The sequence below is a fragment of the Myotis daubentonii genome, chromosome 3, assembly GCF_963259705.1.
Source record: "Myotis daubentonii chromosome 3, mMyoDau2.1, whole genome shotgun sequence".
Taxonomy (NCBI): domain Eukaryota; kingdom Metazoa; phylum Chordata; class Mammalia; order Chiroptera; family Vespertilionidae; genus Myotis; species Myotis daubentonii.
The window spans coordinates 213,388,294-213,411,138 of record NC_081842.1 but is presented as its reverse complement, the minus strand read 5'-3'; the positions used below and the strand labels follow the sequence as shown (position 1 = coordinate 213,411,138).

General features: G+C 59.5%; 1 protein-coding gene across 1 annotated transcript; it reads left to right on the top strand.

The window, feature by feature from the left end:
• The first annotated feature begins 3,659 nt into the window (after positions 1–3,659).
• On the top strand, positions 3,660–22,231 carry C3H1orf167 (chromosome 3 C1orf167 homolog). The gene is made up of 20 exons (XM_059686253.1): positions 3,660–3,729; positions 4,833–5,893; positions 6,269–6,312; positions 6,622–6,796; positions 7,686–7,822; positions 9,364–9,479; positions 9,913–10,099; positions 11,708–11,879; positions 12,115–12,151; positions 12,370–12,541; positions 14,117–14,270; positions 14,379–14,533; positions 15,285–15,493; positions 16,905–17,049; positions 18,018–18,431; positions 19,039–19,312; positions 20,791–20,896; positions 21,281–21,398; positions 21,611–21,753; positions 22,004–22,231. Exons 1-20 carry the CDS (start codon positions 3,660–3,662, stop codon positions 22,168–22,170), a joined length of 4,056 nt encoding a protein of 1,351 aa, XP_059542236.1. The 3' UTR covers positions 22,171–22,231.
• The last annotated feature ends 614 nt before the right edge of the window (positions 22,232–22,845 follow it).

The following is a 22,845-nucleotide window of genomic DNA, read 5'->3' as shown; positions in this document are numbered from 1 at the left end:
CCGCGGGGCGTGCACGCTGTCTGCTCTCTGACGTTGCCCTGCTCCTACCGAGTTGGATCGTTAGCCGTCCTGGGCCGGCCGAGGTCCCTTCTAGGTTCAAACCCAACTGGGTGAGAGAGGGCCCGAGGAAGACAGATATGTATATGTCATAATCATATAATTGTAAATTATATGCACTGGAGGGCAAGTTCAGGACAGGAAAACTCACCGAGGTTCTTTTGGTGGGAAGAGGAGAGGTTGGGGGCGCGGGGACGGGGAGCGATAGAAAGGGATATGTGGACTGAGCTGTCGACCTGCTGTCCTTAACTGGACAGGTAAGGGCGTTAGGAGCAGATAGGGAGCCCAGGTGTGGGGTGAGAGAGGAGGTGGAGGTGAGGGGTGGGGGGTAGAAAGGGATATGTGGACTGAGCCGTCTCAAGTATCCTTTGGAAAGAGGTGGGGAGCGGGGTTGTCCTGGTGAGGAGGCCCAGCCCAGGTGGCCCCCCTGCAGCCACTGGCCTTGGCGGGACAGGTAGCCCCTTTAAGCTCCAGCTTCCTCTTCTGAAAAGAGAAGGACCTAAGTCCTTGGGCTGCGGTGCAGAGTAAGTGATGTGAGCCCCTACTGTGTGCCAGGGACTATTCCACGTGCTGTGGATACAGCATGGAAAAAAGAGACAGTGGCTCATAGTCCACTGGAGGGAGAAAAGCAAACGCTAATTTCTTCAATCTGTTGGGTGGTGCTAAATCATGGAGTAGAGAGAGGAGGGAACAAGGAGGTGCTGTGGTTGGAGGGACAGTGGTCAGGGAAGAGGAGCTCACTGTGATATTTGAGGCAGAACGTGAAGGAGAGAGAGGGAAAGAGAGTTCCAGGCTGAGGGAACAGCAAGTGCAAAGGCCCTGAGGTTAGAACAGGCAGGGCATTTTGGAGGGACAACCAGGAGGCTGGGGTGTTTGGAGCAGGGAGAGCCAGGGAAGAGGAGTGGGTATGAGGCTGGTAAGGTAACTGGGGGCCAGGTATGTGATGTGGGGCAGGGGGTTTGGATGTACAATATAGTGATTTGACATTTTTATACCAGACAGTGGTGATCACGCCATTAATTCTGTTAGCCATCTGTCACCATATAAACTTGCCACAATATTATTGACTATATTCCCCTTTCACCCATTTCCCAAACCTCTCCCTTCTTATGCAAACGTCCTTAAAAGCCAGAAAGCAAATGTTTTAGGCTTTGTGGGCCACGGGGCGTCCTTTGAAGTTACTCTGCCATGCAGTGAGAAAGTGGCCAGAGACAAGCCGTCAGCCAATAGGCTGGCTGTGTGCCAACAGTGTTTCCATGGCAAAGAGGCTCCTCATGTAGGGCCTTGAAGCCTTCAGTGAGGACGGAGTGGGCTGGGGAGCCCTTGGGGCTGTTTGAGTTGAGTCAGGACATGCTCTGATCTAAGTTCTCAGGATCGCTCGTGCCTCGGTGGGGAGTAGGCCACAAGTGTGGGGCGAGGGCAGAGTGGGAGGCCAGTCAGGACGCAAGAGGCAATGGCCCTGGACCTGGGCAGGTGGGGCTGGACGTGGTGAGCAGGGGCTGGGTTCCGGGTGTCTTTGGAAGGTAGAGCAGATGCGATTAGCTAATGGATTGCAGGTGATGGGACGGGGGAAGGAGCGGTCAGGGTGGCTCCGGGATCTCCTCTGAGTCAGCAGGGGGCTAAGCTGCCCTTCTGAGAGAAGGGGGGATGGGAGCCTGCCTTAGAACTGTCTGGAGCTGAGGTCACTTGGGGTGCATGCGTCAGGGGAGGAAGGCGGCTGTGACACCTCCAATCCTAAGAGCTCAGAGAAGGGGGACCAGCAGGAGGGACAGAAGCCCAGAGGTGGCGTCCTGGAGGGCTCCAAGGAGGACAGTGACGACTGTCTTGCTGAGAGCTGGCCAGGGACCTGCATCTCGGAGGTCACCCAGAAGAAAGCAGCTTCGGGGTGGGGGTGGCTGATCGCAGGGAGGTCAGAGGCGGGTGAGAGGGATTAGGATTTGGGTGTGATGAGGAGAGGGAAGTGGTCTGGGGCCTGGAGGCTGGAGAGGGGCGGGGGTTGGTGTTTTTGCTTGTGGTTTAAGTGCTGATGGGAGTGAGTCAGTGAAGAAGGGGGAAGTGTAAATGATGGGGGAGGGGACCTGTGTCCTGTCCCCCAGGCTCGGTGCCCTGGTGTGTGGCTGAGTCAGCTGTGAGGGGTGGGCAGTGTGGTTCCTTTTCCTGGTTCAGAGAATGGCATCTTGGAGGCTGGCGATGGCCCTGGGAGCTGCCCTTGGGCCGGGGAGACAGAATGGTACCCAGAGCTTGGGGGAGGGTCTGGCTGGGGTTGGGACCACAGGAGGGCGGAGGGGCAGGAGAGGCAGTGGACATGGAGCTGGTGGGGGAGCTGGTGGCATGTCTCTTCTGATGGCCGTGTTTGGTGGGGGCAATAGGTCCGCTGAAGGGGGTGTGGGGAGAAGAGGGGGCAGAGGTCTGAGGACGGGGGTGGGGGGGATGTGAGTTAGTGTCTAAGAGGGTGGGGAGGAGGGGAGGAGGGTGTAATTTTGGAAGGAGGCCATGGCGTAGCCTCGCGGGTGTTTTCAGCCACTCTCCCCAGCCCTGTGATTTCACCGAGCGAATGTGGCCGGAGAGAAGGAGCTGAGGGCGTGCAGAAGGGATGACTGTAAGCCTGGCTGGTTAAAGCGCAGGAGGGGAGAGAGACAACAGTGAGCAAAAAGAGACCAAGGGTGATGGGGTGGCGGCGGGGAGGGCGTCCCTGGAGGGAAAGACTTGGGATCAGGGCACTCGAGGAATGGGCTGGAAAGATGGGGGGCTCTGGACCAAAAATTACAGAGGAGTGCAGGTATTTAGGATGACAAAACCTGGGGTGACCATGGGAGCTGGTGGCTGAGGTGGGGTGAAGGGCAAGATGGTGGGAGGGGAGAAGGTCGAGGACCCCACAGGCCAGGAGTCAGGGAGGGGGGGCAGTCCATGGGGATGGTGAGCTCACTGAGAACTTAGGTATGTGAAGAAAGTGTCAGTGAGCCCGGCCGGCGTGGCTCAGTGGTTGAGCGTCAACCTATGAACCAGGAGGTCACAGTTTGATTCCTGGTCAGGACACATGCCCGGGTTACGGGCTCGATCCCCAGTAGGGGGCATGGAGGAGGCAGCCGATCGATGATTCTCTCTCCCTCTCCCTTCTTCTCTGAAATCAATAAAAATACATTAAAAAACACAAAAAAGGAAAGAAAGTCTCAGTGAGCCGGCAGCTGAAATCTTCGTGGACTGAGGGGTGACTTCCTGCATGGAGCACCTGGGGCTCGGAGCCAGGGTGTTAGGGAGGAGGGAGGGAGGACATGGGGGAGTGGGGACAGGAAACAAAGAGAGCCTCGCCCCCTCTTGGGGCTGGGCAGGGATGCTGGAGGACAAGAGAAAATGAGATGGAAAGGGGGTGGCCTGGAGGCAGGATGAGGAGACCCCACAGGGGCCTGACCCGGACAGCTGGGGCTGGGCCAGAGGGCAGCCAGGGGTGCCAGTGAAGGGCAGGCTGTGGGCCAGGGCTGGGGTATGGCCTGGTGGGAGCCAGGGCACCCCTTCCTCCTCCCACAGATCTCGTCTGGTCAGCTAGGCTGCTGGCTGTGGTGTGGAGCAGCGACACTGCTGCCACCTGGCTTGGCCCTGAGCCCATGGAGCTGAGACCCGGCGCCAGCCAGAAGGAGAATGTGTCCCCCCGGCCTGCGACCCCCCTGAGGCCAGGCAAGAGGCTTGGTGGGTCTGGGTTGGGAGGTGGCAGGAACGGGGTCCCCTCTAGGTCGGAGCCCAGAACTCCTTTCCCAGACAGGCCAGCCCAGAGCCTCGACAATTCCAGAGATTAGCTGCATCGGGCCAGCTGGGCCAGGACACAGGCTTCCCAGCCTGGGGCCCAAGGGAGGGTCGGGAAGTCAGGGGGAGGGTGGACCAGGAGCAGGCCTGGCTGGGCCCTGGCTGAGAAGGGGCTCCCCCAGGTAGGTGGGTGGTAGGTGGGTGCCAGGGGTGGTGGGCTGGGGAACCTGAGTTCAGGTGCCTGGGGCTTTCTGAAGGCCAGGGCAGCTGCAGCCAAGGGTGGAAGCGTCCTGAGGACAAAGTCAGATTCTGGTTCACGTGCCAGGGTCTCTGTTCCAGCTGTGTGGCCGTGAGCAAGCTGCTTAACCTCCCTGAGGTTCCTGTCTACAAACTCTGATGGCCCACAGTCTACTTGCCTGCCTTCCCAGGCAGCGCCCCAGCTCCGTGGGATGGCCGTGAGGGCTGGGGGCAATGGGGAGGAGGGCTCTAAGCCCCACCCAGGACCCCCAGGGCAGCTTTCAGCCGTTTGATATGCTGGGTCTTGCTGTCATCCTCAGCTGCTGTCTATCTCCCCCCCCTCCCCCGCCAACCTCCCCCCCCCCCCGCTCCCCCCCCCATCACTTCTTTGCTCAAGCTGGAAATCAGGGATTGGTCCTTCACGCCCCCCTTGGCTTCCCCTCTAAGCCTCCACAGCGGATCTGAATCTGTCTTCTCTCCACCTTCCCTGCCACCCCAGACCTGGTTGTCTCCCCCTCAACAGCTCCCTGTCCCCCAGACTCCCTCTGCCCTCCTCGCCTCTGACCCTGCCCCGTCCCTGCTCCAAGCAGCCAGGTGCAGTCAGATCATGTCACTGTTCTTGCTCAGGACCCCCAGGCACTGCCCATTGTCTGCAGAGATGACACAGACCCCTGCCGTCCAGGCTCTCTCCGGCCTGGGACCCTGTCCCTCCGGCTCTGAGGCCTGACCGGCCCCACCTGTCCCACCTGAGCTGAACACGAGCGCCCCACTCAGGGCATGACTGTCTCTACTCCCTTTAGAGCAACGGAGACTCCCAAAGAGCCTGGGTGTCGTCCTGGGCAGTGGACAGGGCCCGTGGGTGCCCAGGGGCCAGGCCGAGAGTGGAGAGCCGGCCACCACTCCCTCGCCAAGGGCAGCCCTTCGCCAGGAGCCCTGCCAAGTCCAGACCAACCTGGCCAGCCCTAGGCCCCGCCTGGGCCTTGCCCTGAAGGACACGACCGGCCGGCTGATCAACTCCAGATTCCAGCAGCAGAGCAACCTACAGCCCCTGGGAGTCTTCCCGCTGCGGGGGGCGCGAGCGTTCAGCGTCCAGCAGAGTAACCTGCGTGCACGGGAGGCTGGCCTGGCCGGGTGTGGAAGCCGCAGCAGCCCCCACCCCTGGTCGGAGCCTCAGGAAGGCTTCTGGCCTCACGGGGTGCCCCGGGGAAGCCCCCAACCCCCAGGGCCACAGGCTCAACCATCGCCCACCCTGAAGCCGTCCTGGCTTCTGGCCACAGACACGCCCTGCCCATGCTCCAGGCCCACCCTGCGCTATGCCCCCACTGATGGGCACACACAGCCAGGCCCCAGATCCTGGGGTGGCCTGGGGGACTGGCCCTCTAGGCTCATGGGGGAACCCCTCACCCTGGACGACCTGGCTGTCCCCGTCAAGAGCCCGGCTCGGGCCCCACCCCAGGCTGCCACCTCCCGGCTGCTGGCCTCCGGGCAGCACCTGGAGCAGGAGGCAGCCCGCCTCAGGTGCTGGGGGGCCCAGGAACCCCCAGGCCCTTCGCCGCAGGAGCCCTGGACCAGCGGTGGCCAGGCCCTCCCTGCTGGCCCCCAGTGCACCGAGCCTGTTCTCACGTTCTGCGGTCAGAGAAAGAAACACCCCCGAGGTCTCAGGGGAGCCGTGAGTCTCCCAGAGACACCGGGGGTCCAGGCAAGCAGCAAGTCCGCGTCGCCACCGCAGACCGCTTTGGAGGTGCTGACTGGGGGCTTCCCTGACCCCGTGCAGGGGGTCCTTCCTGCTTACCCCCTGAGGCGAGGAAAGAGGCCTGCATGCAGCAGGGGGCAGACCGGGGGCCCCCTGCTCCCTCAAGAGGTGGGCAGCAGAGAGGCCAGACTGTGCTCCCCCACGTTCTCCGGGCAGCCTGGGGTGCCCTCCCTGGGCAGGAAGGAGGGGAGAAGGTCCCGAGGGAGCAGGTGGGGGAGTGGAGGAAGAGAGGCCGCTTCCTGTCTGCAGGCCTTGGCCCAGCCACTAGTGCCCTGCAGGTAGCGGCCAGAGGAGTCTGGGAGCAGGATTTGGGAGGGGGGCGGGGGGGGGGGGCTCCGGAGGGCTGCTGCCTCCCCCAGGAATTCTCACTCCAAGGAGCCAGGTTCGTCAGAAAGGGAGGCCGTGGGGCAGGCTGGGCAGGGGTGTCCGTCCTGTCCTGCTGGCTGTGGGCCTGAGGGCTGTCTTGTCCTTTTGTTTTCCAAGAACAAAGCCGGAAATCTTGTGAACCTGGAGTCCGAGAGGGCCCGGTGAGACCACAGCTGGGGCTGGGACAGCTCCTCTCCCTTTTGCCTCATAGAGATTGGCCCTGATGGCAGAGCCACATGGGACTTGCGGGGGAGAGACTTCCACGCTGTCCCTGCTGGGGATGACAGGGGCCTCCGGGCCCCCAGGGAAGGGACGGACAGCAGCTCCTGGGACTTGTGGCTGCTGGGCATTCTTCCGCCTCCAGGGCTTTCTCACCTGAGATTTCCAAGCCATCAATAGAGGGAAGGCCTTTCTTCTGCGCCCTGGGCTGAGGGGCAGGCCCACCCCTGACCAGCCCCGTCCATCCCCAGCCGGCAGCTGCTGTCCAGCTGTTTCAGGGCGTGGCAGCACCTGGTGCGGAGGCGGCAGGCAGCGGCCCTGGGCCACCGGCGGCAGCTGTGCAGGGGTCTGCGGCTCCGGGAGGCCCACATGGAGGTGGCGTGCGGTGGACAGAAGAGGGCCCTTCTGGCCCAGAGCTTCCAAAAGGTCAGGGACCTCCAGGTTGGGTGGAGGGGAAGGGATGAAATGCTGGTGTGCTCGGGGGGGGGGAGGTTCCTCTGGGGCTCAGGTTCTACCTTCTGAGTGACCCCCAGGAGAGCGCACCGACATCTGAACCAGCTCTGCCTCAGCTCATATCCGGCCTCCGCTGCTGTTCTTCTTTCTTTCACACTTTCTGGCTGTGCGATTGTGGGCAAATTACCTAACCTCTTTGTGCCTTCGTCTTGTATCTCTAAAATGGGATACTAATTGAACATACTCCTCAGGGTGGTGGTGAGGTTAAATGAATAAAGGGACTCAGCACTTGCCCAGCACCTAGCTCGCACTCTGCCACGTACTGTCAGAGCTGCTGTTTTCCTAGAGGGGTTTGCAGGCCAGCACTGGGAGGGCTCGTCTGTGCTCTTCCCTCCTTGGGAAGGGGGTGCTCTGGGAGGACCCAGCTCCAAGTTCGGTCTCCCAAGGAGAGCCCTGCCTCTGGGGCGCCCTCTCTCCATTCACTCATGCATTTCCAAGGAGGCAGGGTTGTCTAGTGGTTGAGACCATAGGCTTTGGAGTCTGATAGAAGTATTTGGCCCTGACTGGTCTGGCCCAGTGGATAGAGCGTCAGCCTGCAGACTCAAGGGTCCCAGGTTCGATTCCGGTCAAGGGCATGTACCTTGGTTGTGGGCACATCCCCAGTAGGGAGTGTGCAGGAGGCAGCTGATCGATGTTTCTGACTCTCTCTATCCCTCTCCTTTCCTCTCTGTAAAAAATCAATAAAATATATTTTTTAAAAAAAGAAGTATTTGGCCCCTGTCCCTGCGCCTCCCTGGTGCTCCCTCTCAGGGCACATTGGAGGCTGCAGCCAACGTTCCTCTTCCCTTCTCTCCTGATCCAGTGGAGACACCGGGCTCAGCAGCAGAAACAAGGGCAGCCCCACTTCCAGGCTGGCCCAGGACCCCCACCCTCTGGGGGAGGCCAGCCCCCAGGTCCCTCAGGAAGGAAGCCAGGGGTGGACCCTGCCCAGAGAAGCAGGTAGGTGGGGACACCCCGGGTTGGTCAGTGTGGCTGGGCAGAGCTGGCAGCCTCCCTCCTCGTCCCCCGTCCCTCTCCCCAACAAGAGAAGGAGGATGCAACCAGCAGACGTGGACACAGATTTGTGCAGAAAGAGGTCCATCACAGCATTATTTATCCTTGTAAAAGCGTTGACACAGCCTCAAGGCCCAGTGAGTGAGAAAATTCCCATTTAACTACGTGGTGACTATTTGGCAACCATTCCGCATGGTATTTATGAAGATTTAAAATTTTTCTCCCCACTCTCCTTTCCTTTATTTTTCTTTTCAATACTTTTAATTTTTTATTTCTGATCATGACAGTCATGCATGCTTGATTTGAAAACACATCCAATATGGTTGGAAATTTCATCCCCCTCCCCATGGGTCCCCATTCCCGGAAGTATTTTTATGGACATGCGTGTAGAATTTTTGATGACAAGAAACAATGGTTATGACAATGTTAAATGAACAAGAAAAAGGAATAAATAGTATCTAAGATATTTTTCTGTGCACCTAAAACAGTGCATAAAAAAAGACCAGAAGGAAAAAGGCTAAAATATTGCACAATAATGCGAATGGACTTAACACTACTGAACTGTCCACTTAAAAATGGTTAAGATGGCCCTAGCCGATTTGGCTCAGTGGATAGAGTGTCAGCCTGCGAACTGAAAGGTCCCAGGTTCGATTCCGGTAAAGGGCATGTACCTTGGTTGCGGGCACATCCCCAGTAGGAGATGTTCAGGAGGCAGCTGATTGATGTTTCTAACTCTCTACCCCTCTCTCTTCCTCTCTGTAAAAAAATCAATAAAATATGTTTAAAAAAAAATGGTTAAGATGGCCCTAGCCGGTTTGGCTCAGTGGCTAGGGTCTGAAGGGTCCTGGGACTGAAGGGTCCCGGCTTCAATTCCGGTCAAGGGTACCTACCTTGGTTGCAGGCTCCTCCGCGGCCCCTCAGAGCACGTGTGGGGTGGCAACCAATTGACATGTCTCTCTCACTTCGATGTTTCTCTCTCTTTGTCTCTCCCCCTCCCTTCCACTCTCTAAAAATCAATGGAAAAATATCCTTGGGTGAGGATTAACAACAAAAAAAAAATGATTAAGATGGTCACCCCAACCTCCAAAAAAAATAAAATGCAAATAGTGCTTATTTCTGCAACAGAGGGATTAAGTTGGCTATTTTTTTCTTCATTTCCTCAATTTTCCACTACTGTGATGTATTGTTTTTGTTCTTATTTTTAATTTTAAAAATGGGTTTAAAATAATTTAAATAATATCCATTGAATACATGTTTGTTGTGAAAAATCCAAATAGTATTGAAGAGAGTGAAGCAAAAGCAGAACCCCCTCCCCAGATCCCTTGTGTGATCAGGGATGAGTGCACTGCCTGGAAGAGAACAGCAGGTGGCTCAGCGCCCCGTGCTTCTGTGGGCGGGCAGGATCCGCAGGGCTGGGGTGGACAGTTGGAGGTGTGCCTTCCCTGGGCCCTGGGCATCAGTTTCTCTCTGGGCAACTTCACTCTCAGCCCAGGGAGCCTGAGGGAGGAGGCAGGAGCCCGGCCAATGCCATCACGTTCTGGGCTGAGACCAGATGGAGGAGACGGGAGGGTCCAGATCCTGCAGGCCCTGCAACGGCTGGCTGGTGAGATGTGGGGCCCTGGGAAAGCGGGGCAGACGGAGCTGGGCAGGGCTGAGTCCCCACACAGGGCAGGGGAGGGCAGGGGGTCCTGAGTGGATGAGTGTTCATTGAGCACCTACGCTGGCAACTTCCCAGACACGATCTCATTTGAGCCTCACGGTGACCTCGGCAAGGTGTTGCGCCCATTTCACTGATGGGAAGACTGAGGCCCAGAGTCATTAAGGGACTAGCTCGCAGACACACAGTGGTATTGGTGTGCCACTGACGCTGGCACAGGCCCAGCAGAAGCTTGAGTGTTAGACCTGGAAAGTCGCTTAGACATCATTCGCTCACAGGGAAACAAGCCCAGAGATGAGGAGGTGTCCCAGGTGTCAGTGGCCCTCCTGGCCCTGATCCTCCCCTCTGCTCACTCCCTCTCTCACCCCTCCCTTTACAGTCTTCCTCCTGCGGTGCCAGCAGGAGGAATGGGCCAGGCAGGAGAAGGGGGTCCAGGGAGAGGCCTCTGGGGCCACGCTGAGGACTCAGAGCATGGGGAGGCGCCCCCAGGCCTGGTGCTCTCCTGCCGCAGATACAGCCTGGGTGCCCCCCCTGGCCCCCCAGCATCAGAGAGCCTGGCTCCGCAGGTAGGCAGAAGGGGGAGCGGTGGGAGGGGGACCGCCTTCCCTGAGGCAGACGTTGACTTCCCTTGTCTTGAGAGACAAAGATGAAAGAGAAATGAAAACAGCTGCGGTTTACGGAGAGCCTGAGACCTGCTAGAAACCACCCAGGAGCTGGGGGTTAGTTACAAGTACAGTGGGGCCTTGACTTACGAGTTTAATTCGTTCTGAGACCGAGCTCGTTAAGGAGCTCGTTAACTCAAATTACTCTATCAAGGGACAGCTGGTATCTCAAAAAACTCGTTAGTTGGGACACTCGTAAGTCAAGGCCCCACTGCAAAGCTGAGTGCCTGGCGTCACCTGTCCCACGTAGAACCCCTGGCCAGGTGGGGGACAGACAGGAAATTAGCGGTCACATGGGGGGGGGGGGCGTGCGAACACCCCCTGAGTGTAGTGCTGTGAAGGGAAGAAACACGGATCTATGAATTTTCTTCCCTGTTGTTAACGTTTAAATTACGGAACATTTTGTCTTACACAAAACTGAAGAAAAGGGGATAACACGCCTGTGTATCACCCAGCTTCGCGGAAGTCACCTCCCGAGAAAGCTCCTTTCGGATGCACTCCGACTACTCCCCCTCTACGGTACCCTGACGCAAACCCCAAGCCTCACACCATCCACCCATAGCTATTTCCGCAGCATCTCTGAAAGATAAGGACCCTTTTACACAACCTGACCACAAGGCCATGCTCACACCTGGAAAACGAAGAGTAATTCCTTAATCCCAGCAAGGATCTGCTCAGCATTCGGGTCTCCAGTTGTCTTACAAGCATCCATCTTGTTCCAGTTTCTTTGAATCGGGATCTAAATTAGGTCCACATGTTGGAATTGGTCGAGATTGTCATTCAAGTCTTTGTGAGCTGTGGGCCCCCTGAACTCTTTTTCCTTGCAATTTGCCTGCTGAAGAAACCCTATAGCTGCCCGCTGCCTGCATTTTGCTGATTGCATCCCCCTGAGAGTTTTTCCTGTGAGAACATTTAAACGGAGGGTGCTGACCGCGACCAGGGTTGAGCGGAGGGGCGAAGGATGGATGGTTGGCTAGCGGAGGGAGAGCCGGTGAGAGCGCCAGGCAGAGGGAACAGCATGTGCAAAGGCCCGTGACGGCAACGCACAGAAAACTCCAAGAACAGAGACAAGTTGCAGCCCTGTTAGTGCGGGGGGAGGGGGGAGTCGTTGGGGTGGGGGGCGCCGGGGATGGTTTGAGATGAAGTTGGAAAGGTATGGGGAATCTTGCAGGCTTGGGGAGGGGCTGACATTTTCTCATACAAGCAAGGGACTGCCACTGGAGGATTTCAGCAAGGGAATAAAATGATTTGATTTGAAATTTCTTAAAAAATCACTTGGTTACTGAGTAGGAACTGACTGGAGGGGCCAAGAGTGGATGAGGGCAGCCAGGTAGGAGGCTGCGGAGGCCACCCAGGCACGTGGAGGTGATGGTGTCAAGTCCTTCCTGCAGCCCCATTTTACAGATGAGAGAGCTGAGGCCCGGAGAGGGGAAGTAGCGAGTCTGGTGCTTGACAGAGGCTGTAGCTGTGGCCTTTACAACCAGCACCTGCACTTCCTCTCGGCTCTCCCAGGTGCTTCGGGGCCTGGCGGCGGTTGGTGAAAAGCGGGGCCCAGCCCCGGGAGCACCTGGCTGACCGCCAGATGGGAACCCCGAGGATGTGCCTGAAACACTGGGTGTGGATGAAGCTGCTCCGGGCATCGGATGGGGCGAAGGTGACCCAGCTGTCCCTCTGCCGGCAGAAGGTGGGTGAGCAAGGAGACTGAGGGCTCCTCCTCCCTCCACCCCAGTCTCTTACGGTCCTGCTGCAGGGGGCCGAGGTGAATTGTGGATTGTTGAAATGGGAGGTGAGGGAATTGGGGTGCAGCCTGGTGGGCCTGGGAGGGTCCAGGAGGGGTCCCGGGAGTGGGTGCGCCCTAGCGGGACCTTGTTCCCATCATGAGCTCTTCTAAGCCAGAGACTTTGTTCATCTTCCACCAGGAAGGGATGTGGCCCCTGCTCCCGGAAAGCGCCTGTGGTGAGTGGAGGGCACGGCCTCTGTCCCCACCAAAGCCTGGCCAGGACAGATGGGATCTTTGAGGTGCCTGGAGGGGGGAGGGTTTGGGGCATGGGAGGGTGAAGTGCCCTATGAGTGGAGAGGTCTTAGGGGAGGGCCTGAGGCAGCAGCCATTAATGACTTTGGGCAGAGGGAGGTCATGGGGGACATGGCTGATGTGTCTCTTAACTGCTTCTCAGGGAACATGGACCTGGGCAGCTCAGCCCCTGGAGGCCTGAGGTGGGTGGCCCAGGTCCAGGGGCTGCCCCAGGAGCGAGGCCAGGGCTCCCCGCAGAAAGCCTGCTCAAGACGAGCCCTCCATGGGGTGCTACTGCTCTGGAGGGCGAGGCTCTCCCAGAGCCAGCGGGCTGAGTAGGTGTCCACAGGCTTGTGGCTTGGGCTTGGGCTTGGGCCTGGGGCCGGGTGGGCCCATGAGCGGTGCTCCCCCCAGTGGCTCCAGCAGGGAGCCTGGCACACGTGGTACCCAGCAGGTGTGGGGACAGGGGAGGTAGCCCAGGGACACCGAGATAGTGACTGAGCAGAGAGCTGTGGGGACAGGCACCGAGTCCTACCCAGGTGCTGGAACCTGATGGGGAAGTTGGTCTAAAGCTCCTCTCCCTCTCCAGCCTCTCCCCCAGCTCCCAGCTCGGTGGGAGCCTCCTGGGGCGGGAACTGTATCTGTCTCCTCGCCTCTGTCTCCCCACCGTGCAGGCTGGGCCCCTGCGGCAGGCATGGGATAAATACTGTAAATGAATATGCGAATGATCTCTCACCCCCCTGCCCCAATGCGCCTCACTATACGGCTAGGCTAGGGAAACGGAAGCTCAGAGGGCCGAGCAATTGCTTTAAGTCACACTGTGAACCAGGAGCAAGAAGGTGGATTCAGAGCCCAGGCTGATTGATGGTTTTGTGTGAGGGGAGGGGAGGAGCCAGCCTCCCTCCCAGGATATCAGGTGTATGTAAGCCAGCCGTTGCAGGGTTAAGAATTCTGCCCTTCCTAGCTGGTTTGGCTGTGGATAGAGCGTCGGCCTGCGGACTGAAGGGTCCCGGGTTCGATTCTGGTCAAGGGCACGTACCTTGGTTACGGGCACATCCCCAGTGAGGGTGGGGGGTGGGGGTGCAGGATGCAGCTGATAGATGTTTCTAACTCTCTATCCCTCTCACCTTCCTCTCTGTAAAAAATAAATAAAATATATTTTTTTAAAAAAGAATTCTGCCCTTGAAAGCCATGCACCTGGCATCCATCAGTCCCACACCTATTTGGTCCACTTGGACCCTCAGTCTCTTTTAATGCACCCCTCGAAGTCCAGGGAATCTCAGTTCACCACAACCCTTCAGCATGTAGCCCTTCTACACCCAGCCCATCCTGTGCCTCTGTATCAGGGCATGGCCGGCCTCTCCCTGTGGCACACCTTTGCTGCCCGTGGCCCGAGATGAGTGTTCAGGTCCAAGGTCTGCTGCTATTTGGGGCTTGAGGAAATGCCTTCCCCAGGCCTCCGCGTCCCTATCTTCATTACTGAGTGGAAGTAGGAGTACTAGTGCGGTTAGGCCTGTGGCTGCTTGAGGCTGGGGTCCCTGGACCTGGGCCCAGTCCCATCCCTCACCCACCCGGGAGCATGTCACTGTCAGCCAGGTGACCAGCACAGGTGGGGCTCAGCAGAGGCACCTGGGAACTTAGGAAACGTCAGGAAGTCCAGGCGGCGCCCAGGCCACTGGACCAGGATCTCCAGGGGTGGGACCCCGGGCGTCCTGTTTCTTAGGGCCCAGTGGTCCAGTGTGGGCTGGTTTGGGAGGCGGGGTGCAGAGCTCTGGTCAGCTGTTTGGCACGTGGCAGCACCTTCCAGCTTGGCTCTTTCCAGGGGCCTGGCTGGGGTAGCCCCTGCTTAGCAGTCACTCCAGCTAGGGGGTGAGGCTGGGGCCGGGGAGCTCATCTGCCCCTTCCTATAGCTCCTTCTCCCAGGGCGTGCAGCGGCGGCTGCTAAGGCGCATCCTGAGGGCGTGGCGCTTGAGGGTGTGGGGACCAGGCAACCCGTCAGGCAGTGCCAGGACCACCTCGGCCTCAGAACTGCGGGGCAGCACAGCCCCAAGCCCACAGGAGAAGGTGAGCGGCAGGGGCTGGGCTGAGCCAGGGTGGGTGGGGGACACGTGGGAGGAGAGGGTGGGGATGGGCAGGGGCCGGGCACCCAGGAGTCCACACCCCCTTCCCCAGGCGTCCAGGGCCTCCGCCCTCCTGGAGACGCTTCGGCTGAGCTTTCTGTGGGCAGCTGGGCGGCAGCAGCAGGCGCGGTGCCTCCTGCTCTGGCAGGCGCGGGCTCAGCAGTCCTGGCGTGCAGCAAGGTGGCACCAGCACACCCTTCAGAGGCGGTAGGGACCCTGCCCCAGGATGGTGAGCCAAGGCCTCTTCCCCCTCAGTCCTTGGCCTTCACAGCAGCCCCCGCCCTTGGGGTCTTCATCCCAGAGGGCACCCCTCGCATGCCCCAGTCTCAGATCCTCTCAACTCCTCCTGCCCTCCTCCCCCACCTGCCCTGCTGAGAGGTGTATGCGGAGTTGGGGCGGGGGGTGGGGCACTCGTCAGGGCTATGATTGCAGAGATGTCACAGCTGTGGCTCATTTATTCATTCATTCATTCATTCATTCATTCATTCATTCATTCATTATAGCCCAGTGCTTCAGAGTTTGTCTGCCTGGATTCTAATCCCAGCTTTGCCCCTCACTGGCTGTGTGATCTTGGGCAATTTGCTTAACCTCTCTGTGCCTCCATCTCCCCATTTGTAGGAGGTAATAATAGTTCTCACTTCAATGGGGATCAATGAGGCAGGACACATGCCTCCCCTAGCACAGTGCCTGGCACAGAGCAAGCACTCCATTCCTAGCTAGTTTAGCACTAGGGGTTGGTACAGACCTGGCATTGGAGGTCTGGGGTCCCCTCTTACCCCCATCACCTGTCATTGTGACCCTCGCAGGAGCAGTCCTCCAGCCCCCAGCAACGACTCTCCCCCAAGATGGGAATGGGGAGAAGAGTCACCCCCAGCCCCTCCCTGCGGCTGCGGGAAGAGTGGGCTGGGCTGGCCCCCGGTGGCAGTGACCATCCTCAGGGTGGACACTCCTTTCCCAGCATCCTCCTCGGCTGGAGCCACTGGTCAATGGCCCAAGGGGCCCAGAGGAAGCTGGCTGCCCGCTGGGCCTGGGACCGGAGCTGCAGGGACGCGCTGGGCCTGTGGCGGCGGCGGCTGGCGCAGTGGCAGGAGGCAGAGCAGTGGGCCCAGGAGCGGGGCCGGAGACGGGTGCGAGACGCCCTGCAGCACTGGCACTCCTCCTGGCAGAGTGAGTGGGGGACTGGGACGGGCCCCACGGGTGAAGGAGGGAGGGCCAGGGTCCACCAGGAAGACCGAGGGGTCTGTATCCTCCAGCACAGAGTCCAACAGTGGGACCCCGCAGGGCATGCCCAGGACCCGGGGGCGTGGACACTGGCCCCAGGTTCACGTCCCCACTTCCATTCCCTGGCAGCTGTGGACTGTAAGCAAGCTACTTAAGCCGAGTCTCAGCTTGCTTACCTGTAAAATGGGGATAACAGCAGCAGCACCTCACGGGGGGTTGTGGGGATACTGTGAGACAGCTCATCAACGGGCTTGGCTCAGAACCCAGCTCCTAGCAGGGCTCTTGTTCATCTTCATCCTCGTCATCCTCACCTGGCTTTTAGGAGGCGCGGCCCCCTCAGAGCCCAGCACAGGAGAGGGGGTCACTTGGGGTGTTTTAGAGGTGTCCCCCACACTGATACCACGTACCGATGGGCTGGCAGCGGGGACTTGATTGTTCTGGAAAACTCAGTGATGCCCTAACGCAATGGTCGGCAAACTCATTAGTCAACAGAGCCAAATATCAACAGTACAACGATTGAAATTTCTTTTGAGAGCCACATTTTTTTAAACTTAAACTATACAGGTAGGTACATTGTTATTAACTTAATTAGGGTACTCCTAAGGCTTAGGAAGAGCCACACTCAAGGGGCCAAAGAGCCGCATGTGGCTCGCGAGCCGCAGTTTGCCAACAACTGCGGCCTAACCAGTTTAGCTCAGTGGATAGAGCGTCAGCCTGCGGACTGAAAGGTCTCAAGTTCGATTCCGGTCAAGGGCACGTACCTTGGTTGCGGGCACATCCCCATAGGAGGTGTGCAGGAGGCAGCTGATCGATGTTTCTAACTCTCTATCTCTCTCCCTTTCTTTCTGTAAAAAATCAATAAAATATATTTTTTTAAAAAACAAAAAGCTCAATGCTGTCCACAGGAGACAGTCGCTTCTCCAGCCCCATGTCCAGTCGCCCAGGAAGGCGGGCCCAGTGCTGCCAGACCTTGTTTTTTAAAGAAAAGCTGGAAATCTAGATTTTCATGAAATTCTCGGGATTCCTAAACATCATCAAGAAATTTTTTAAAAAAGAAACAACTCCCTGAGTTGGGTTGGCTTGGTCAGCAGTAGCACACCTGTGACCAAAGCCTTTCAACCCAGACAGCGAGGGTGGCCTCCTCTGCTCCCACTTGGGTAGAGGGCAGAGGGCTGGCTAAGCAGGGCCCACGGTCACCCAGAGCCGGGGGGTGAGGCCAGAGTGAGCACCCAGGGCCCAGGGGTGAGGCCAGGGTGAGCACCCAGGGCCCAGGGGTGAGGCCAGGGTGAGCACCCAGGGCCCAGGGGTGAGGCCAGGGTGAGCACCTGGGGCCACTTCAGCCTCTCTCTGGCCACAGGGCAGCAGTGCCTGCATGACCGGTACCAGGGGTGGGTGCAGCTGCGCCGGCAGGGCCTGCGCAGGGCCGTGTTCCAGAGCTGGCGGCAGGCGGCAGCTCATCAGAGACACAGGATGGCCAGGCCAGAGCGGCTCGCACTTCAGAGGTGGGTGGGCCTGGCAGCGGGAGGCAGAGGGTCACCCCCACCCCAGGAAGAGCAGGGAGAGAGCCCATGGGGATGGGAGGCTGGGTTGCCCCTGCAGCTCTAGGGGAGTCCCCGCTGGAGGCCTGGGACCTGGGAAACTGGGGGTGGGGGTGGGGTGTGAAGGGAGACCCTAGCCTGAGCCGTAGAGCCGTGACCACCAGCCTTCACTACCTGCTTTGTGTGGAGGTGGGGCTGGCAGGCCCCTCATCCCACATCCCCTCGCCCTCCTGGCTGGGTCGGTCCTTTGGTGTCAGAGGATACGATTGAGATGGAGAGATGAGCTCCTCAGACACCCACCATCATCGTTGTCCCCGCACCGCGTTTGGGGGGTCAGCACAGGGGGACGCTGTACACAGGGGCCAAACAGAGGGGCTGGCATCTTAAATAGAGATGCTCCAGTAAAACATGCACTTAGTTCATTAATGCCATCGGAGAGCAGAGGGCACAGACGATGCCCGCTGTGCAGTTACAGACTCACCATTGTCCAGCATCCCCACTGCCAGCTAATACCGCTGCAGGGCGGCTGACCCCTGTGCTTTCGCATCTGAAGGCCGTGCCCGTGTTGCAGGCCCCTCAGAGTCCCCCCTGCCCCAGAGCGGGCTTGTGAGGGGAGGCAGGGGCGGCTGTCCCAGGGGATCTGGGACTTGAAGCACAGCTGCTGGGCTCCCTCAGGCTCCTGAGCAGCATCTCCCCCCCCCCCCCCCCCGCCTCCTCGCCCCGAGTGTGTGCACCCTGCACCTCTAGGCCCCGAATGAAAGCTGGCACTTTCCCCGTTACACGTCGGTCCCTACGTTTTTAAGGCACAGGGTTGTGTATGAAACCGTGTGTAACCTATAAGACTTTGGGGGGAGGGGAGGGAGGGTACCATTTTGAATAAATGCGATTTGTCACTGACAGCGGCGGGGCCCTCCTCTGCTCCTGTTTTGCAGCCATTTCCAGGCCTGGTGTGGGTCTGCGAGAGACGCGGGGACGCTCCGGGCCCGGTGTCGAGCCGTCCAGGCTGGCCTGAGAAGACGGGCACTGGGAGCCACGTTGGCCACGTGGCAGGAAGCCCGCGTGGCCGCAGCCCGGGCACGGGAGTGTCACGTGGCCCAGGCCTCCATTGCTCTCTGGAGAAGCCACGTGCAGAGGGGCCGGGCAGACAGGCAGCTGAGGAGGGCCCGGGCCCAGCAGGCCTTCATGGCATGGCGAGTGGCCCTGGGCCAGCGCTGTGAGGCCCGCCAGCAGGCAGAAGGGAGAGCTCGGGCCAGGACCCAGCTGGCCCTGTGCTGGACTCTGTGGGTGCAGGAGTCCCGCCTACACCGGCTCAGCCGAGCCCGCGCTGCCCGGACGCTGAGCGCCAGGTGGATGCCCAGGGCCCGAGGGCAGCCCCTCGCTGTGCTTCCAGCTGGGGCTGGAGTTGGTTTGGGACAGGGGAGAGGGTGTCTGGTGGCTGATGCCAGGGCTTGGGGGGCTGGGGCTGCCAGGGAGAGGCGATTCTGGTCATGGCAGCTCATCCTGGGCCAAAGCCCAGCTCTGCACTCCCCAGCTGTGTGACCCTTCTTGGGCAAGTCTACCTTTAAAGGTCAAAGCAAGATAACAGAACTGCTCTGCGGGGTGGCGGGTGGTGGAGAGATTAGAGATAACGAGTGTAAACATTCAGCTCAGGGCCAGACACAACACAGCAGGTGCTCCGTAAACCCGGGTTCTTGTGGGGACAGGGAGGCAGCGTAACTGGCAGGACTGTCCTTCCTCTGAACAGGATGCTTGTCCCTGTTGTGCGATATTCTGGGCTCTCTGTGCCTAATTAAACCTGTTTGCTCCAGGAGGGCGGGGCGGGGCGGGCAGGGCTCGGGGCTTTGCCTGGAGGTCCCCTACCATAGGCACTGGCCAGGGCTGGGAGGGCTCCCTCCGCTGCCATGAAGCCTGGCACTGATGGCCTTGAGTATGGGCTCCTTCCTCTCCCCCCAGGGTCCTAGAGGCCTGGGCCCAATCTGCCGCCCAGGGTCGTGTCCAGCGGGTCGCCATCGCCCAGTTCGAGGTGGTTGGGGACAGGCAGCTCCTGCGGGCCCACTGGGCCCAGTGGCGGACAGAGCTGCTCAGCGTGTGGTTGGAACCTCGGATGGAGGCCCAGGAGACGAGCACCGCCCATCCCAGGCCCAGGACCGACCTCACGCACTGGCCCGGGCTGGCCGGCAGAGGGCGCCTCCTGGCGCTTATGGACACTGCAGCCCCATGGAAACAGGTGAGGTGGGGTCCAGGTTACATAGGAGGTTCAGAAATGACCAGAAGGCCAGTGGCTTCAGAATCGGCTTGTTTCAGCCCGTGGTGGCCAGCGTGGCCGGATGCTTCCCCAGGGGCCAGCAGCCTTGGGGACACCAGCCTCCCTAGCCCTTAGCCAGCCTCCTGGCTCTGGAAGACAGCCAACCCTGGTCCATCAGCAAACATCTCCTGGGCACCTACAGAGTGCCAGTCCAGCTCAGGCCTGCTGCAAACACGAATGCTGGGTCACCGTCTCTTCGGCACCCAAGTCATATATGTCGTGGTGCAGGGTAGCATCAAGACAGACATCTGGGGACAGTAGCAATTCTTTGTGGTTCTTTTTCTTATTGAAAAATGAAACGTGCTCATTACAGAAAAATCAGAAAGTGTGAATGAAAAAGTTTTCTTTCATGATACTCTCTGCCCAAAGATAGCTGCCAGACCTTCTCCAATCAGAAGCAGTCAGTTCTGAGACGAGCAAGCTTGAGGGCCTGCAGGAGGGAAGAGGCTGCCGGGAAAGCCAGGCAGAGAAGTGACGCCATGTGGCGTCCAGGGCTGTGTCATTGCGGGACGCACAGCCCAGAGTTACCCGTCAAGGCCACAGTGTCCTGAGATGAACTGGCATCACCAGGAATCCTGTGTCAGAACGCCGGGAAGTAGCTAATAGACTCGAGAGAGTCTGAGAAGAAAGGGCAAGTGGTTGTTTTAATGGAATGGAGAGGAACTGGCGTTGGATACTCGCAGAGTCCACATCTTCTATGTGGGGCTGCGGCCACAGCAGATTCCGGGGGCTCGAGGTATTTTATTCCTAGTTCTGTGCTACAAGACAATTCTGTTTTCAGAGTATGTTTATAAACATGTTCACCCATTGCTGTCAGCAAAGGCAGGCAGGGATTCACTTACTGGTGGAGAAACTGAGGCTGGTAGAAGCTAGAAGTCAGTGCTGGGAATGGTAGCGGGGGTGCTGAATTCCAGGCCCCTCCTTTCTCCCACATGCACACAAACGCCCAGGCACTCCTCACCTAACATCATGAGCGGGGATGATGCCACTCCTGGTGGCACTGGGCCCCTGAGAGCCTGGGGTCTGTAGGAACAGTAGCTGGGGGCTCCCGAGAGGGGTGGCCTCAGCCAAGTGACTTCACTTAGTTGACTTTAAGTGGGAGAGTAATACCCGCCTCACAGGCTGTACCTGGCGCTGGGAAGCTCTCACCTGCGGTAGCTATTATCGATCCACCCGCTGCTTGCGCCTCCAGCCACATGGGAGGACGGGGGAAGAGGCAGTGGTGTGTGCTGATGCCCATACTACGCTTGGATACCTTCTCCGTCTCCTCTGGGAGCCGCAGGGTTCACGGGAGAATGTGCAGTCCCACGTGTGCTCACACAAGTAGGAGGCCCCAATACAGGGTCAGAGCAGGGCCAAGCCCATTGGGTTCAGGTTTTCCTCTCTGGCTGTTCTCATAGACCCGCAGCTGCAGGCCACAGGGCACGGGGCCCAGGCCGCCCAGCCCAGCACAACATCGCAGCCCCGGTGGGCAGAGGAAGCGGAGAGAAACGTCCTGGGCTCAGAGTAAGGAGACCTGCCCCTGTGCAAGGACGATGTACAAAGTGCAGGGGTGACCGGCCACCGGCCCTTAAGGGCCCGGAAATGAGCTCCGAGCTCCTGGGCAAATCCATTGTATGTATTTACCTGTATTTCCACCATCCATTTCCTACTCAGGAACATCTCAGCCATTTTCCGAAAACAGTACATCCGCCCTGCCTGCCCCACCTGTTACTTCTCTTGGGCAGCAGCCCGGGGCCTGGAGGTGTGGGTGGGCGTGACATGAGGCACACGCTTCCCTCAGCCCCTTTTGCTGCTCACCCCTGTTCTGTGCTCAGCCTCTGGGGGTGGACTAAGGGGGGGCTGGCCCTCCTGAATGTTGGCTTTTTCTGACTCGATCCCCCTTTCCAGGCGACAGTGCCGCCCAGCTCTGGATGCAGAGGCCTGGATCCAGGGCCCAGGGCCGGCCCCCTCCAGGGCCCGGAGGGGACTGCAGCTCTGAAGGCCAGGTGGACAAGAGGCGGCTGGGGTAAGCAACTGCATGGAGAAGTGGGTGGGGAGGGGGCCCAGGGAGGAGGGGCCTGAGCTGTGGCCAGGGCTGGGCCTTTCTGGCCAGCGATCGCCCCTGCAGGCTCCTGGAGGAGCTGGCCCAGCCCACGGCTCAGCCCTTTCTCCTGGCCGTCAAGGGGTCATGATGCTCTTGACCGTCAGTCGGGATGCACACAGGGCCTCTCTCCCCAGGAGGAAATACCTGCGATACTGGCACCTGGAGGCCCTGCTCCGCCGGCTCCAGGGCTCCCAACAGGCCAGGCGCCTGGCAGGGACATGGCAATGCTGGGTGGATGCTCAGGGGGCAGAGGAGCTGGCGCGGTCGCTGGTGAGTGGTGAGGGGCCCTCTCACCAGTTCCTCATGCTATTCTCAACCCAAACCCCTACAATGAAATCTTTCCAAGTATGGCCTTTGGACCTACTCAGTCTGAAACCTGGGGCAGGCCCAGGAATCTGCATTGTCCACACACCTCATGGTGTGTTGCACCCTTGTCCTGGTGCCACAGAGGGGCTGGGGGCCGTGGCGAGCACAGGTGCCGAGGCAGCAGTCGCCCAGTGTGGGGCCTCTGCTCCCTGTCCCCACAGCTCAGGCAGTGGCGGCTGAGATGGGTCTGGCGCACGTGGCGGCGGCGGGTCGTGCAGCTGCGGGTGGCTCGGCGATTACAGCAACGAGCGGAGGGCTGGGTCCTTTCTCAGGTACTGGCGGAGCAGCCCCAGCCCCCAGCAGGCCCTTCAAAAGCCAGCGCCTCTGAGCTGCAGGCCCTCCCCAGGCCCCTTCATTTGCAGAGGAGGGTCAGTGTGGGTAGAGAAAACAGCTTGGATTCGGGAGCCCTGGATATAGCTGGTGGCCCTGTGCCCAGCCCGGTCCTGCCCGGCACTCCCCGTATGTGCTCTGAGCATAGCTTCCCAGGTCACAGGTCCGTTCTATTCTGAGCCTCTGCATTTGGCCGGGGGCAGGGTCGGCTGCCTGCCCACCTAGGGCAGAGGGAGGGACCTTTATTCCCCACGGGACCGAAGGTGCTGGGCACAAACAGCGCAGGCCGGGAGGGAGCTGGAGAACCTCTCCTTTCCCTCCCGGTTCCAGGCCTTTGAGAAGTGGCACCAGAAGCTGGCAGCCAGGGGCCTGAGGTGGAGCCACCAGCAGCTTGAGACCCCAGAGTAAGGTGGGCATCGAGCCCAGGGAGCACCCCTGCGTGTGGCGGACTCGAGGTGGAGCAGGGGCCCACTGCAGCCGGGACTTGTTGCCATGGAAAGAAAATCAGAATGGAGCCCAGCCTTCCCAGGGAGGCACTGTGCCCCCACCCCCTTCCAGGGAGTGCAGACTGGCAGGCGCGGGGCGCTCAGCCCACCGAAGAGCCCTGGGAGCTCTGAATGCCAATAAACTGCCCTCTTTGGTCCCAGCTGCTTCTCTGGCTCCCAGCAGCCTG

Coding starts and splice junctions, on each gene's coding strand:
- C3H1orf167 (XM_059686253.1), top strand. CDS start 3,660: ATGGAGCTGAGACCCGGCGCCAGCCAGAAGGAGAATGTGTCCCCCCGG. Junction 17,050..18,017: donor GAGCGGCTCGCACTTCAGAG/GTGGGTGGGCCT, acceptor CCTGTTTTGCAG/CCATTTCCAGGCCTGGTGTG. Junction 18,432..19,038: donor GCCCGGACGCTGAGCGCCAG/GTGGATGCCCAG, acceptor CTCTCCCCCCAG/GGTCCTAGAGGCCTGGGCCC.